This window comes from Apostichopus japonicus, chromosome 8, assembly GCF_037975245.1.
Source record: "Apostichopus japonicus isolate 1M-3 chromosome 8, ASM3797524v1, whole genome shotgun sequence".
Taxonomy (NCBI): domain Eukaryota; kingdom Metazoa; phylum Echinodermata; class Holothuroidea; order Aspidochirotida; family Stichopodidae; genus Apostichopus; species Apostichopus japonicus.
The window spans coordinates 20562247-20577684 of NC_092568.1; the positions used below are offsets into that span (position 1 = coordinate 20562247).

At 39.2% G+C, this 15438-nt stretch overlaps 1 protein-coding gene across 1 annotated transcript in view; it reads left to right on the forward strand.

The window, feature by feature from the left end:
• Window positions 1-8948, forward strand: part of LOC139970977 (usherin-like) — a 75147-nt gene extending 66199 nt beyond the window's left edge. The window contains exons 58-65 of the mRNA XM_071977085.1: window positions 356-475; window positions 1113-1348; window positions 2998-3215; window positions 3728-3913; window positions 4509-4583; window positions 5813-6051; window positions 7075-7308; window positions 8449-8948. Coding sequence (XP_071833186.1) covers window positions 356-475; window positions 1113-1348; window positions 2998-3215; window positions 3728-3913; window positions 4509-4583; window positions 5813-6051; window positions 7075-7308; window positions 8449-8535 — 1395 coding nt within the window. The 3' untranslated portion in view covers window positions 8536-8948. The remainder of the gene's footprint in view (window positions 1-355; window positions 476-1112; window positions 1349-2997; window positions 3216-3727; window positions 3914-4508; window positions 4584-5812; window positions 6052-7074; window positions 7309-8448) is intronic.
• The last annotated feature ends 6490 nt before the right edge of the window (window positions 8949-15438 follow it).

Genomic DNA, 15438 nt, shown 5'->3' on the forward strand with positions numbered 1-15438 from the left:
GGTGAAAGGTTTCAAAGAACATCCTTTTTTTTTTGTTCCAACTTTGTTTCAAATTTAAGATACCATAAAATCCTGCAAATCAGGCAGAAGTATCGATCTGTTTAACAATTGGTCTGATCTTATTCAAGAAGAAACTGGTTAATAAAAAGTATTCAACCAACTAACATTTTTTATATTTCATCGCATCATTTCTGCCACGAATGTAGAAATGGTTCTTGTGGATTTGTCATGCATTCTAATATTAAACTTGTTAATGTCTAGTCTCTGATCAGTATCATTTGAGAAGGAGATGGCTAAGAATGTTTCTAGAGGAATGTTTAAATCCCCCCCCCCCCATTTATTTTTCCATCTGTAGGGAGTCACTGCTCCAAGTATTACTGAAGTAGCAGCTACAACCTTGACAGTCAATGTATTGGAACCGTCGCAGCCCAACGGACGAATCACTGTGTACATAATATTCAGAAACGGAACAGAGGTAAGATGTCTGTCATACGTTCCTCTTGCTGACATTTTTGCGCTCCTTTTTTTGAAACTATCTTATACCACCAAAAAACCTGGTTGGTAGATCATGTGTAGATTGAAAGAGAGAAGTTCTTTTTCCTGCATGGAAGGTTCAGCATTAGTTTAGGAGAAATATTTCAGTATTTAGTATTTTCTGAAAGACATTTTGTATGGTTAACAGCAGGACCCCTTTGCCAAATTGTGAGGTATCGGTCTGGTTAGATAGGTGAGTAAATGGTTAATAGATTACTAACTGGTGGAATTGTGAACAAAGTTTGAAGTAGCAAAGGATTTCTCGGTTTTGGCAACGTTGGGAGTTCACAAAATGGCAATAACCCGTACTCATCAATTTGTTTTCACATTGCACACCATTGGATTAATTAAGTATTTTTTGAATTCATTCTTTGTTCTTAATCAGTATTACTTGCCCAGAAAATAAGAAGAAGAAGGACATAGAAGAGGAAATACTAACAGAAAGTAAAATGTGGTCTCTTTTTGTTATGATATCAGCACAAGCACCGTTCATTATAAACAAGTTATGTTTGCTCAAAATGTTGATTTCATTTTGTAACTTTAAGATTTTCATTGGGACATTTTTCAATATTTTTCAGATCGGGCAGACCGACGCCACTTTCTTCCTGAACTCTGGTTTGGAGCCGTTCACATTTTACTCCTACACTGTAAGAGCTTGCACCGCCGTGGGTTGTGGGGACAGTGACCACACCATGATACAGACAGAACAGGACACGCCCACAGGGTTGGCCCCTCCCAGAATAACGGAAATTGACAGTACCTGGGTAAACTTTGAGTGGGCAAATCCAACTGATACCAATGGAATAATTTCCGAGTAAGTATGACCACATTATAAAGTTATATCTCGTAACCGTGAGCAACCAGAATCTAACAGTCTTATCTAACAGTTATGTAACAAAGTTGTAATCTAGCAGCAATATAAACAGGTTAATCTAACAGTCACTCGACAGAATCTAACAGTCTCATTTAACAGTAATTTTACAGTCACATCTACTAGTAACAGTCTTATCTAACAGTAATTCAACAGAATCTAACAGTCTCATTTAACAGTAATTTTACAGTCGCATCTACTAGTAACAGTCTTATCTAACAGTAATTCAACAGAATCTAACAGACTCCTTTAACAGTAATTTTACAGTCTCATCTGTTAGTAATGGTCTTATCTAACAGTAATTCAACAGAATCTAACAGTCTCATTTAACAGTAATTTTACAGTCACATCTACTAGTAACAGTCTTATCTAACAGTAATTCAACAGAATCTAACAGTCTCATTTAACAGTAATTTTACAGTCGCATCTACTAGTAACAGTCTTATCTAACAGTAATTCAACACAATCTAACAGACTCCTTTAACAGTAATTTTACAGTCTCATCTGTTAGTAATGGTCTTATCTAACAGTAATTCAACAGAATCTAACAGTCTCATTTAACAGTAATTTTACAGTCGCATCTACTAGTAACAGTCTTATCTAACAGTAATTCAACAGAATCTAACAGTCTCATTTAACAGTAATTTTACAGTCGCATCTACTAGTAACAGTCTTATCTAACAGTAATTCAACAGAATCTAACAGACTCCTTTAACAGTAATTTTACAGTCTCATCTGTTAGTAATGGTCTTATCTAACAGTAATTCAACAGAATCTAACAGTCTCATTTAACAGTAATTTTACAGTCTCATCTGTTAGTAATGGTCTTATCTAACAGTAATTCAACAGAATCTAACAGTCTCATTTAACAGTAATTTTACAGTCGCATCTACTAGTAACAGTCTTATCTAACAGTAATTCAACAGAATCTAACAGTCTCATTTAACAGTAATCTTAAAGTTTAATCTAACAGTCTCATCTACTAATAACAGTGTTATCTAACAGTAATTCATCAGAAGCACTCGGCAGAAATCAGACAGTCTCATTTAACAGTAATCTTACATTTTAATCCAACAGTAATCTACCAGTAAACTACTAAAATCTAACAGTAATCTACCAGAATCAAGCAGTGATGTAACAGTCTCATTTAACAGTAATCTTACATTTTAATCCAACAGTAATCTAACAGTAATCTACTATAATCTAACAGTAACCTAACAGTCATCCAGTAAACTAGTAACAAGGTTTCTAATAGCTTGTCAGTAGCAGCAGTAACTAGATGTCTTGGAAAACGAATGAAGCTACCTCTGATGCAAACATATGCTTTATTGATAAAATGTTTACCAAAGTACTCACAAATTAAGTCAAATCTCACTTTACTAGCAAAGGGTTCAGAATTATAGATAATCTTCCACATTTTCGTCACTGTTATAACCTGTTTAGAGCCATAGAGCCAACTAGTTTAGCAGAAATTCTGTTCCCTATTAATCCTCTTACAGGATCAACCATTTGTTTTAAATCTGTCTCAAAGAGAGGCCTAAGATAAGCATATTTCCTTCTCATTAAATTTTTCTATCAATTATTTTGCAAAGGTTTGAATTCCTGCATCGACCTTCCTGTCCTCTCTCGGAGCAACCGTTCGTCCAGAGTTGCCAGGACCGGCCTTTCGAGACGGTGAATAAAGGCCTGGCGTTGAGTCACAACGTGTCAGGACTGTCACCGTACACCAGATATGACTTTAAAGTGAGGGCGTATAATGCTAAGGACTATACGGAATCTTCAGCTGTCAGTGAAGTAACATCAGTAACTGGTAGGTAATTTGCTTATATTAAAGTTAACTGTGTCGTATCTGATGCATTAGAAGTTTTTTTGATGGATTTGCAAAAAAAATTGTTTCGAGTATACTCGATGTTATTTGAAACACTTTTAGAGAATCTGCTTCCAGCTGTTGTTTACATCACAGATGTGATTGATCTGAAGGTGTTGCTTTCCTTGGTAGGTCTCTGTTATATTTGAAATCACAACAGTTTTGACAAAGTTGTGACGTTTCCAAAGAAAATATCCATTTTGAAGAATTAAGAACTTGACTCAATGGGACGCAAGATTTGCTAGGTCGCCATGGCAATTGCTCGTTGTTAGCAGTGTATCAAGACAATGTGTAAGCCGTTACAATTTAAATGTGTAGTTTGTTTTGCACACCGTAAAGTTTGGGTGAGCTTCATGTCCGCAAACTGCATCACTGCGGGGGTCTTTCTGTTTTAATACCAAATTTTTTTTAAGTTCACATATTTTATGCTCTCGTTCATGTTTCCCCTCATCTAGATCCTCGATTAATTCTTGCGGTTAAGCCATCCATTACTAGCAACGACACCACCGAAACGGTGATGATTGACTGGACGGGTACGTTTGTATTGAATGGCCAGCTGAGAGAGTACGTACTAAGTGAAAACGGGGACGAGGTGTACAGTGGGGTAGCTACCACCGATACCAGGCCCTTCAAGGCAGAAGGTCAGTTTGCACACATTTACATCCCAAGCCAATGATATAAACCTCTGAAAAGTGTAACGTGTACTTCAAATTACAATAGCTTGAAAATGGATCGTTTATGGTTCAGTACAAAAACAAAATACATTTTGTTAATGCTATTCATTATGTGTATGTAGTTGATATATTCTGGATGCTATTCCGTTCAGTAAAGGGTTCATATTCTTGATGCCGTTCAGCTCTGTGTGTAAAGCACGCTTTCTTGATGCTATGCAGTTCATACATAGTTCACACTTTTCTTAATGCTATTCAGTCATATATATAATGTATGCTAGCTTCATGCTATTCAGTTTTATACGTAATGTATGCTATCTTGATGCTATTCAGTTTGATATATATAATGTACGCAAACTTGATGCTATTCAGTTTTATATATAAAGTATGATATCTTGATGCTATTCAGTTTTATCTATAATGTATGCTATCTAGTTTTATATTGTATGCTATCTTGATGCTATCCACTTGTATATATGATTTATGCTATCTTGATGCATATATAGTAGGTACCTACTAGTATAGACTTGTTGCTGATCTTTGGTATGTTTTATTGTATCTCCAGAGTATGAATTCATCATCACAGTAGTAACTAATGGTGGAGAGGTGTCTTATCCTGCTATAATATATTCCCTTACTGGTGAGTAACTGTCAACATGTAAAGCTGCAAATTTATAAACGATAATATGTAAGAAAAAGTTATATTTATTTAAGTAATGAACAATACATATGCTAACCAAGCAATGTTTTATTCATCTGATAGTCCTTATGCTTCATATTTGGTTTAGTAAATATTCTCATATTCTGTGTTAATATTCTTTCTTTCATGTGATGATAAGTTACAATAAATACTTTGTTCTTAACAAAGTGTTATTCATGTGTTCTGATTGGGCCACACACTGAATATGTGGTAACTATCTGTTTTATTCATGGACAATGTTCTACAGGTTGAAGTCACATTTATACAGGGATGTAAGTCTTCCGTATTTTTACGGAAATCCGGTTTTTTTTTTAATTCCAATAAAGTTCCGTACGAATATCAAAGACCCAACGCGGCAAAATGCCTGGCCCGTTGCAGCAAGCTAACTTCAAATTTTCACTCATCGATCAACCAAAGTACCATTCACACGTCGCATTGCACTGTACAACATTGTGCCATGTGAACATCGTTGCGTACGTGCGAACTTCAAGTAGCCATAGCTCATTTCTGTCGTTGAAAAACCTTTCCTCATTCACGTTGATTGAACTGCTAGTTAATATCTTCGTAACTGCTGGTGCTGGATATAAGTTTCGGAATTAACGCATGTGATATTTGTGAGCGGCGGAAATCTAAGGGATACGCATATGAAAGTCGATATTTATGATCGCATTCGAATGTGAGACTGTTTTTTATTCCGGAGTTCGCTGCGACGTATTCGTAACTTTGAGCTAGCCTAACATAACGATAGCGTTTTTTTTTTTGGCTGCACTTACATCCCTGTTTATAATACATTCATATTCTGGTTACATGCCATACAATAAATTCCTTGTTCATACTAACTGTTTTATTATTCATCTGCTGATTGGCCACATACTGAACACTTGGTCTCTGTTTTATTCATGTGATGAACCACACACTTGGTCAGTAACATTTCTAAATTTTGTCTAGTCACATGTTATGTGCTGAATACATTGCTATTCATCTGATTAGAAACTGAATGTTATTCTTGTGGCCACATCCATCTTATATGTATGTAGTTAACCAATATGTTATTTCATAAAACTTTCCCCTATCACATCGTCATAGTATTCCCAGAGGACACCACGACAGTTGAGCCTATGTACGTTGATGTTTTCTTACAGATGTTTTGATAATCGTCTTTAATACAGATAACGGAAGATCGACTGGAGCCATCAGTACTCAGTGGTACCAGTCAGTCTGGTTCATCGCTATCGTCATTTTAATCGGCATCGTCATCCTCTTCATCCTGATCGGTGTGGCTCTCAGCAGGATCTCACCCAACAAACCTTACGAGAGGGAACGACAGCCTCTCCCACCTCGCCAGAGGCGGGCACATAATTTCACGTTTGCATCTTCCTTCAAGTATCCCGATACAGAAAGTATCATGGTGCGTATTATTCTGTTTGCCTTCACATATACATGTTGCATGTACATAGAGCGACTCTCCAATCGTAGCAAACATTGGACAAATTGAAGAGTCACAAATGAAAAACTGTATGCGATAGCGGTTTCAATCTCTTAATGTATCTGTGGTATAGTTTAGCTGTCTTTTAATTCTTTACTATCCTGTTCTAGTCATTGGATAGGCTGAGGATGCATATGTTTGAAACACACGCTCCTCCCCACCCCCCCTACCATGCACACGCCCCCAGTTGAGAATGCATCTATTGAGACAGGTTTACTTTCTCTTTGCAACCCTTCATCAGCGGAGATGTAAAGAGATTTTTAGAAATTCTTGTTCAATCCTTGCCATAATCGGTGTAAATAATTTGACATAATTTGATGTAGAAGTATGACCCTGTGACGACCTCATTGATATTTTATGGATGATCCCGTCGTGAGAAAGTTGGGAGTGGAAGCTTATCGGAAAAGAAAGTGTCCTTTCGAGGGAGGGGTGCAGTGGTACATTGATTATAACAATTTTAAGATCATAATGGTTGGAATTTATGAAAAGAATATCAAATCTTTTTGAGCTTGGAGTCAGATGAGTTTTTGTATGTATCGTGACGAGTCGATACAGCAGTTTACAATTCAATAATTTTACACCCGACATCCAGAATGACCTACAAGAAGATTCTGACAATGACCACGACTCCTTCTTTTGGAAGGTGAGATGGAAAAAACAAAACAGCCAGCCTCTTATTCCTTCTTTCCCATCAAATCCAATACCAATGCTAACTCAGTGAGAAGCAGCTAACCCATCGTGCAAAATGATAAATGTGTTTTATTCATGCTTCTTACCATTATTTAAAAACTGGTAACATTAATAGCCCGTGGACATTATGCAATGGAAACATGAAGTTAGCAGGCATTGTCATCGTCTAGTTTGAGTTTTCTTCTTTTTGTCATATATTATATATGCATGTACGTGCTATCTTAAATCATGCGTCATTTTTCTCTTTGGCATTAGGATCCCATCCCTAAATCCATCAGCAGGGCTTCCAGCATGCGCAGCCTGGGTAATTCTTACTCTAACCCAAGCTTCCCTCCTCCGTACCCTAACTCACGCCCCGGGAGCAGGGTCAGCGACACAGCCGATAAGGCTCCGCTGAAATATTTATCCGACGACGAAGAAGGGATGGGATGGGATGATCCATCACCAATACCGGTCAAGTTGGATAGTGGTATGGTCAGCATGGGTGATGTAAGTATGTATGTATGTATATATGTATTGTATGTATTTGTTTGTATTTTAGATCCTCCTGCAAGCAGGAACCTGCAAAGAAGCCTCATTGGCTTATCAAAGTTGTAAGCTGACCGAAATCAGACTAACATTCATATTTTAACGTCCATGATTATGAATTGTCAATTGTCAACAACTCCGTAACTGGACGACATACTTTAATGTGGGAGTGACTCGAACCGGGGACCTTATGATTGAAAAGCACTGGCGTTAACCACTGAGCTAACACTCCCCTAATGGCATGCATTCCTATAAAGAGAGAGTATCAGGCATTGTGGCCCCCAGCAGAACATATTTCAGTTACAGCTTCTTTGCACGGAATCGTTGAAATGGTTCAAGGTTATTGATACTAATATTTCTTATCGGTTACTGGACCAGTTTGTTTCTTATGAAATATTGAAGAGATCTGTATGAGAGTTACCATTCGATGGATTGCAAAATCTCTGAGGTCTCTCATCAGTTGCAATCATATAGTGGTGAAACTTTGTCCGGGGTGGGTGTGAAATCCCACTTGAAATGCTGCCATCACCGATTCGTCTCATTAATAATATATTGCATGTTGCTGAAAATCACCTTGTTTATCCTCAAAAAGTTTATCTTCAATACACTTTTCATTTTGATCAAGCTAACAGGTTTTTTCAACTGCCTCTATTGAAACTGAATGGTGTAAGAAATATAATTTTCAAAATACTAACCAAAAAGATTTGGTGCATTCTACCATGCTTTTGCTCTACCAGATCACAAAGCAGAAAATATTTTATGTTCTATGATACAAAGAATCATCATGCAATTGATAAAAAAGATTTCTTAACAGAAAACATACCGCAAGTTGTGGGTCCTGCAGGAAGGGTTTCTTTTTGGGGGGGGTTTGAGGGGGGTGAGGAAGAGACAGCTGTGTCTCATAACGAGGCAAATGATCTTGTCCAAGAAAATAAAACATAACTGCCCCATCTGCCTTACCCTCCTCATTAGTGACACCCACTTGTTCTAGAAAGATTTTTTGTTCCCCCACTTTGTGCTTGGAACATACCTCTTAAAGAGATACCTTTATTAAGGTTTATTCATCTCTTTCCCATTTTTTCCCCACAATTTGTCTTCCAGTATGATGATGATGATCAGATGACCAATGTTAGCCAGACCTACAGCTATACCAAGGAACAGACGATGTTTACAGACACCCACCTTTAAACTTCTGTAACCTGGGATCAGTATATTAAAGTTCACAGCAATCTTAGCTGCTGTGAGAAGCAATGCCGACCTCATAGCTTAAAGTAACTTGAGTGAGTTTTATGGAGAGAAAGAAAACTGTTTTAGAAGAGGCAGGCCAGCCACCGTAATAAATCTCTCTTTTTTCAAGATTTAATCATGTTTATGATCATATTTATGAAAGTCTACTTCCTGTCATCCATATTGTTATTATACTTGGATGACTTTAACCTGCTTTTGGGAGCTGGCTCCTATGTTTTAAAGTTGTTTCGAGAAAATTTTGCAGCCATTATTTTAACATGTAAGCAACTTTCTTTTATCTATCAATTTCTAAGAATTTATACAAAGTCCTGTGTGCAAGTTGCTACGTATTTAAATAGATGTCTAGGCCAAAGGGGAAAAAATGGATCTTTGGTTGTTTTTAGTTAAAGAAAGAAAGAGCTAATGAATACAATATAGGTTATATCTTCTTTGAGTTTTTGTTTTGACATTTTGGCCTTTTTTCTTTTGGCGAGATTTGGGCGGGGCGGAAATTGGACGAGTGGGTGTGAAATGCATTCAAACACCTTGTGAGAACATATACCTTGTGAATAGCTAAGCTGAATACATTTTCAACAAATGTTGGCAAACAGAGGCTACTAATAAACAACATTCCAATATTTTTGTCATTTCGTATTCACAAAGTGCCTTGAAATATTTATCATTCATTTTTTTGTGTGTGCTCAGTTTATATTAAGGCCGCTGGAAATGTCTTGCGTAATATGTCTTCATATAATATCACCTTGATTTCCATTTTGAGAGAGATTTTTTTATATTCACACTGTTGTAGAGGAAAGCTTAATTGTATTAATGTACTATTTGCATGTTTAATGGATGTTTCTTAGATGTTTTCTATGTAGTTTCTCTATTTTCTCCTTTTAAACTATATATATATATATTGGGAGGGGGGGGAGAGTCATTTTCTGAAGGATTTTAAGTAACCATGATAGTAATGATTTGGATGATGATTCAGAAAGAATAAACTTTTAAAAATAATCCCTTGTGTTTTTTTGTTTTGTTTTGAGATCAATGTTTTTTTTCTGTCTTAACAAGTGTATATCACTGTGATTTAATGGCATGCAGATAAACACGAAAAGATAATAAGAATAAAACTGAAATATAACAGTTTTAATAACTGTTCAAACTCTTGATAGGACATCAGCAAATAACATTTTCTCATATAATACCCTGCTATACCCAAGAATCTCATTAACTGCTTCTTAGCAGCGGTATGAGTTGGGGGAAATTTGCAATTGCCTCCAGTTTGCTTTAATGTCTACTTGACCTACCATTTGACCAAAGATCAAATCTAAGCATTACCGATTTTTAATCCTGACCAAATTTACTGTTCGGTTAGGTCGCTGCAGATGCTCATCCCATGAGCTACTATATCCACGAATATCTGTGGTCAAAAACATGACAGTTGGGGAAATTTTATCTATGCAAATTTTTTTTTAAAATAATTTGAAGCTGATCGCACTCTTGACCGATAACAATTCTGGACCGAAATCTTGTTTATTAACTCCTCGCACAACTCATAATAGAGTTTAAAATATTACAAACTAACTTCAATATTGTCTGAATACTGCCAATTGGCGTTCGAGTTAGCACATTAAGCATATTACCCAGTACCCGATATTTAAGGTACAAAGAATTGACAACCCCCTCGTGTTATGCTACTGAACATTTCGAACTTGCGGTACCCACCAAATACGGTATATGTTTAGTTTTAGTTTAGTACAAAAAAAGGATCAGGAGGGACACACAAGTCCCCATCAAGGACCCTATGGTGGAGAAAAAAAAAAACCGAAGACACTAAAAATCAGACCCGATTACAACACTGAAAGTGCTTGTCCAAAGCATTCTTAAACCCATTCACACTACTTGCAAGTGCAACTTTCTCAGGCAAACCGTTCCATTCATTCACTTGACAACCCTATTACAAATAAAAAAGTTATGCCGAATATTAATCCTACTTTTATGAGTGAACAACATCACGAACCCTAGCTGGTATAGTGAAATCGAACTTAATCCAGACTTCATTGGCCTATACTGACTGATGAATTCAATGTAGCCCTTCATACCAAATATGATGTAGATGAATATCACGTTTGCAAATAGAGTAAACGAATGAACCAATTAAGCGATATATTTGAACAGATGTATGTATGTATTTAAGATCCCGCTGCAAGCAGAAACTCGCGAAGAAGCCATCATTGGCTTATCAAAGCCGCAAGCTGATCGAAGTCAGTCTCTTACATTCATATTTAACGTCCATGATTATGAATTGTCAACAACTCTGTACCTGGACGACATACATTAATTTTTGAGTGACTCTTTCATCAACGCTTCCAGAATTTCTTGTCGAAGAATTAAAACATAGAAAATTAGATACGAACCCCCCCCCCCCAAAAAAAAAAAAAGAGAGAGAGAGAGAGAGAAATATACAGACACTTAAAATTTGGGTCGCCGCAAAAGTAAAGCTATAAAAGTTTCTTTTAAAAAGGACAAACTAAAACGAATGACAGCGAATGACCGAATGAAAATTGACTTTGTACAGGGTTAATTATCATTCGCGAATGACAGCGAATGACAACAAAGGACGGTGGTGAGAAGAGATAAAATGATTAACGGAGTGGAGTAAATGCGGTTATTGGTTTTCTGCGCAAAATGTCAACTCGGATTTTTGCGATTTTAACCCCAATTAATTTTCCGATTTTTTGGGGAAAATTTGCGCCCCCCTTGCCCCCTTCCCTACGCCACTGTTACAGAGTAGCTCCATAACTGAGGCAAATTTTCTCCTTTTCCAGTCCCTTTTGCACCCCCCCCCCCCCAACCTAAAAAAAAAATCATTTTTTTATAGAAATATAAGGACTCTTCCTGAAATTTTAGCAGTTTCAAGATTATAGAATTGTTAGTTTGTAACAGTTAATATCGGAAAAATTACGTTAAATTTCTTTTTAAAATCAGACTTACAATTTCGCTTACTATAAGGTGAGTTTGTATCTTGACCGTACTTTACTAGATCTGTAAGCCACGCACTTCGCGTCCACTCGACGAGAGCTGGTAGATGTGTTGGGGGCACAATACTAACCTTTGAGCTGATCTAGCTCAAACGGATATGGTGGCGTAAGTTGAATGTACTGTGATAGTTCAAACCATCAACTATTGTATGTCACTTGAAAACTTCTGCCTATGCTCTAGCGGCCTTGGAATGTGACCAATTTAGTGGGTAAGTCAATGGAATAATTACATGTTGTACGACACCTAAATAGCACCCCACGTATGAACTGTGATATCCGGTTGAAGCAAATGTCTGTGCTGTCATTCGTTTTAGTCAACGCAATTTTTTAGTGTGTACAACATTTTGTCATTCGTTATGTGTAACGCAATTGTCATTCGTTTAGTAACACCCTTTTAAAATCAAGTGAAGTGTTGGTTAGTGGGGTGTTATAAAAGTAACAGAATTCGAGTAAGCCATTACAATTTGGAGATTTGCAACGCGGATTTCATTACTATTTAATTTAACTTAACATCGGCCAACATTCCCCCAACTAATCCCATCCCACATCGATTGTAGTCCCCAACCTTGTCACATTTATATGATTATGTGGAACCGTTTTTAATGCAGTTATAACGCCGTCTTCGCTTTTCCTTATAGTCTCTATAATACCATTTGCCTCTAACGTTGTCCTCCTGAGTGAAGGCTTTAGAGTACAGAAAAAGATACTTCATCATGATATTGTTTAGCTACATTCTCATGCGTAAAGGTAACCAGCGCCCCCCTCCCCCCCCCCCCAAAAAAAGGATGTGTACCAGTCATCTTAAGTAATGGCTAATATAATGATCACATTTTCACCCCTTTACTTTTTCTCTAAACAATTAGCATTTTTCCTGAAGTAGATAATGAATTGTCCAATTGGACTTTCTCCAAAGCAAGTGCATAGAACATACAACCTCCTTGAGAGCCCCAGTAAACATTTTGACGTCGGATCGACGTCGGGTTTAGGTCCAGATGGTCGGTTAAACGTCGGTGTCCAACATAAGTAGTAGTTCAGACGTCGGATTGACGTCACAAATTAATCCTTTCAATTTTAGACGTCCTAACGACGGCGGATGGACGTTTGTTAATATCGTAGTTATATAAAGGTAGTCTTTCCGACGTCGGATGACAGCCCTTTAATATACGTCGCGTTTCAATGGTCCATCCGACGCCGAAATGACCTAGTGTAATAGACCTATAATAAAAGGTTCGTTGGATCGACGTCGGATGAACTACGTACAGGCGACGTCGCAATGAGAACGTCCCTCCGACGCTCAAACGACCATTCAGAATAGACTAATCATAAACGGTTCGTTGGATCGACGTCGGTTTAACTACGGACAGGAGACGTCGCACTGAAAACGTCCCTCCGACGCTCAAACGACCAGTCAGAATAGACTAATCATAAACGGTTCGTTGGATCGACGTCGGTTTAACTACGGACAGGCGACGTCGCACTGAAAACGTCCCTCCGACGCTCAAACGACCAGCCAGAATAGACTAATCATAAACGGTTCGTTGGCTCGACGTCGGTTCAACTACGGACAGGAGACGTCGCACTGAAAACGTCCCTCCGACGCTCAAACGACCAGTCAGAATAGACTTATCATAAACGGTTCGTTGTATCGACGTCGGTTTAACTACGGACAGGAGACGTCGCACTGAAAACGTCCCTCCGACTCTCAAACGACCAGTCAGAATATACTAATCATAAACGGTTCGTTGGATCGACGTCGGTTCAACTACGGACAGGAGACGTCTCACTGAGAACGTCCATCCGACGCTCAAACGACCAGTAAGAATAGACTAATCATGAACGGTACGTTGGATCGACGTCGGTTCAACTACGGACAGGAGACGTCGCACTGAAAACGTCCCTCCGACGCTCAAACGATCAGTCAGAATAGACTAATCATAAACGGTTCGTTGGAACGACGTCGGTTTAACTACGGACAGGCGACGTCGCACTGAAAACGTCCCTCCGACGCTCAAACGACCAGCCAGAATAGACTAATCATAAACGGTTCGTTGGATCGACGTCGGTTTAACTACGGACAGGAGACGTCGCACTGAAAACGTCCCTCCGACTCTCAAACGACCAGTCAGAATATACTAATCATAAACGGTTCGTTGGATCGACGTCGGTTCAACTGCGGACAGGAGACGTCTCACTGAGAACGTCCATCCGACGCTCAAACGACCAGTAAGAATAGACTAATCATGAACGGTACGTTGGATCGACGTCGGTTTAACTACGGACAGGAGACGTCGCACTGAGAACGTCCCTCCGACGCTCAAACGACCAGTCAGAATAGACTAATCATAAACGGTTCGTTGGAACGACGTCGGTTTAACTACGGACAGGCGACGTCGCACTGAAAACGTCCCTCCGACGCTCAAACGACCAGTCAGAGTAGTCTCATCATGAACGGTTGGTTAGATCTGCGTCCGCTCAACTACGGACTGGCGACGTCGCACTGAGAACGTCCCACCGACGCTCAAACGACCAGTCAGAATAGACTAATCATAAACGGTTCGTTGGATCTACGTCCGCTCAACTACGGACAGGCGACGTCGCACTGAAAACGTCCCTCCGACGCTCAAACGACCAGTCAGAGTAGTCTCATCATGAACGGTTCGTTAGATCTACGTCCGCTCAACTACGGACTGGCGACGTCGCACTGAAAACGTCCCACCGACGCTCAAACGACCAGACAGAATAGACTAATCATAAACGGTTCGTTGGATCGACGTCCGTTCATCTACGGACAGGCGACGTCGCACTGAAAACGTCCTTCCGACGCTCAAACGACCAGTCAGAAAAGATTAGTCATAAACGGTTCGTTGGATCAACGTCCGCTCAACTACGGACAGGCGACGTCGCACTGAGAACGTCCCATCGACGCTCAAACGACCAGAAAGAATAGACTAATCATAAACGGTTCGGTGGATCTACGTCCGCTCAACTACGGACAGGCGACGTCGCACTGAGAACGTCCCATCGACGCTCAAACGACCAGTCAGAATAGACTAATCATAAACGGTTCGTTGTATCGACGTCGGTTCAACTACGGACAGGCGACGTCGCATTGAAAACGTCCATCCGACGCTCAAACGACCAGTCAGAATAGACTAATCATAAACGGTTCGTTGGATCGACGTCGGTTCAACTACGGACAGGAGACGTCGCACTGAAAACGTCCCTCCGACGCTCAAACGACCAGTCAGAATAGGTTAATCATAAACGGTTCGTTGGATCCACGTCCGCTCAACTACGGACAGGCGACGTCGCATTGAGAACGTCCCATCGACGCTCAAACGACCAGAAAGAATAGACTAATCATAAACGGTTCGTTGGATCTACGTCCGCTCAACTACGGACAGGCGACGTCTCACTGAGAACGTCCCATCGACGCTCAAACGACCGGAAAGAATATACTAATCATAAACGGTTCGTTGGATCGACGTCGGTTCAACTACGGACAGGCGACGTCGCACGGTAAATGTCTCTCCGACTTAATCATTGATATAGTTGGTTGGATCGACGTCGAATGAAGTGTCGACAAGAGACGCCATATTAAACGACGTTAAAACAACAATTCAAAATAGACTAATCATAAACGATTCGTTGGATCGACGTCGGCTGAACTAGTTCGGTGTTGGAACGGCATTGGCGGTAGAAGTATATAAGCTTCCATCTTTATACGCTCCAATGACTATCTAGAAATATACTATATCATAAACAGTTCGTTGGATCGGTGTCGAATCAATTATGAACAGCGGGCGCTTACGTGAATACGTAT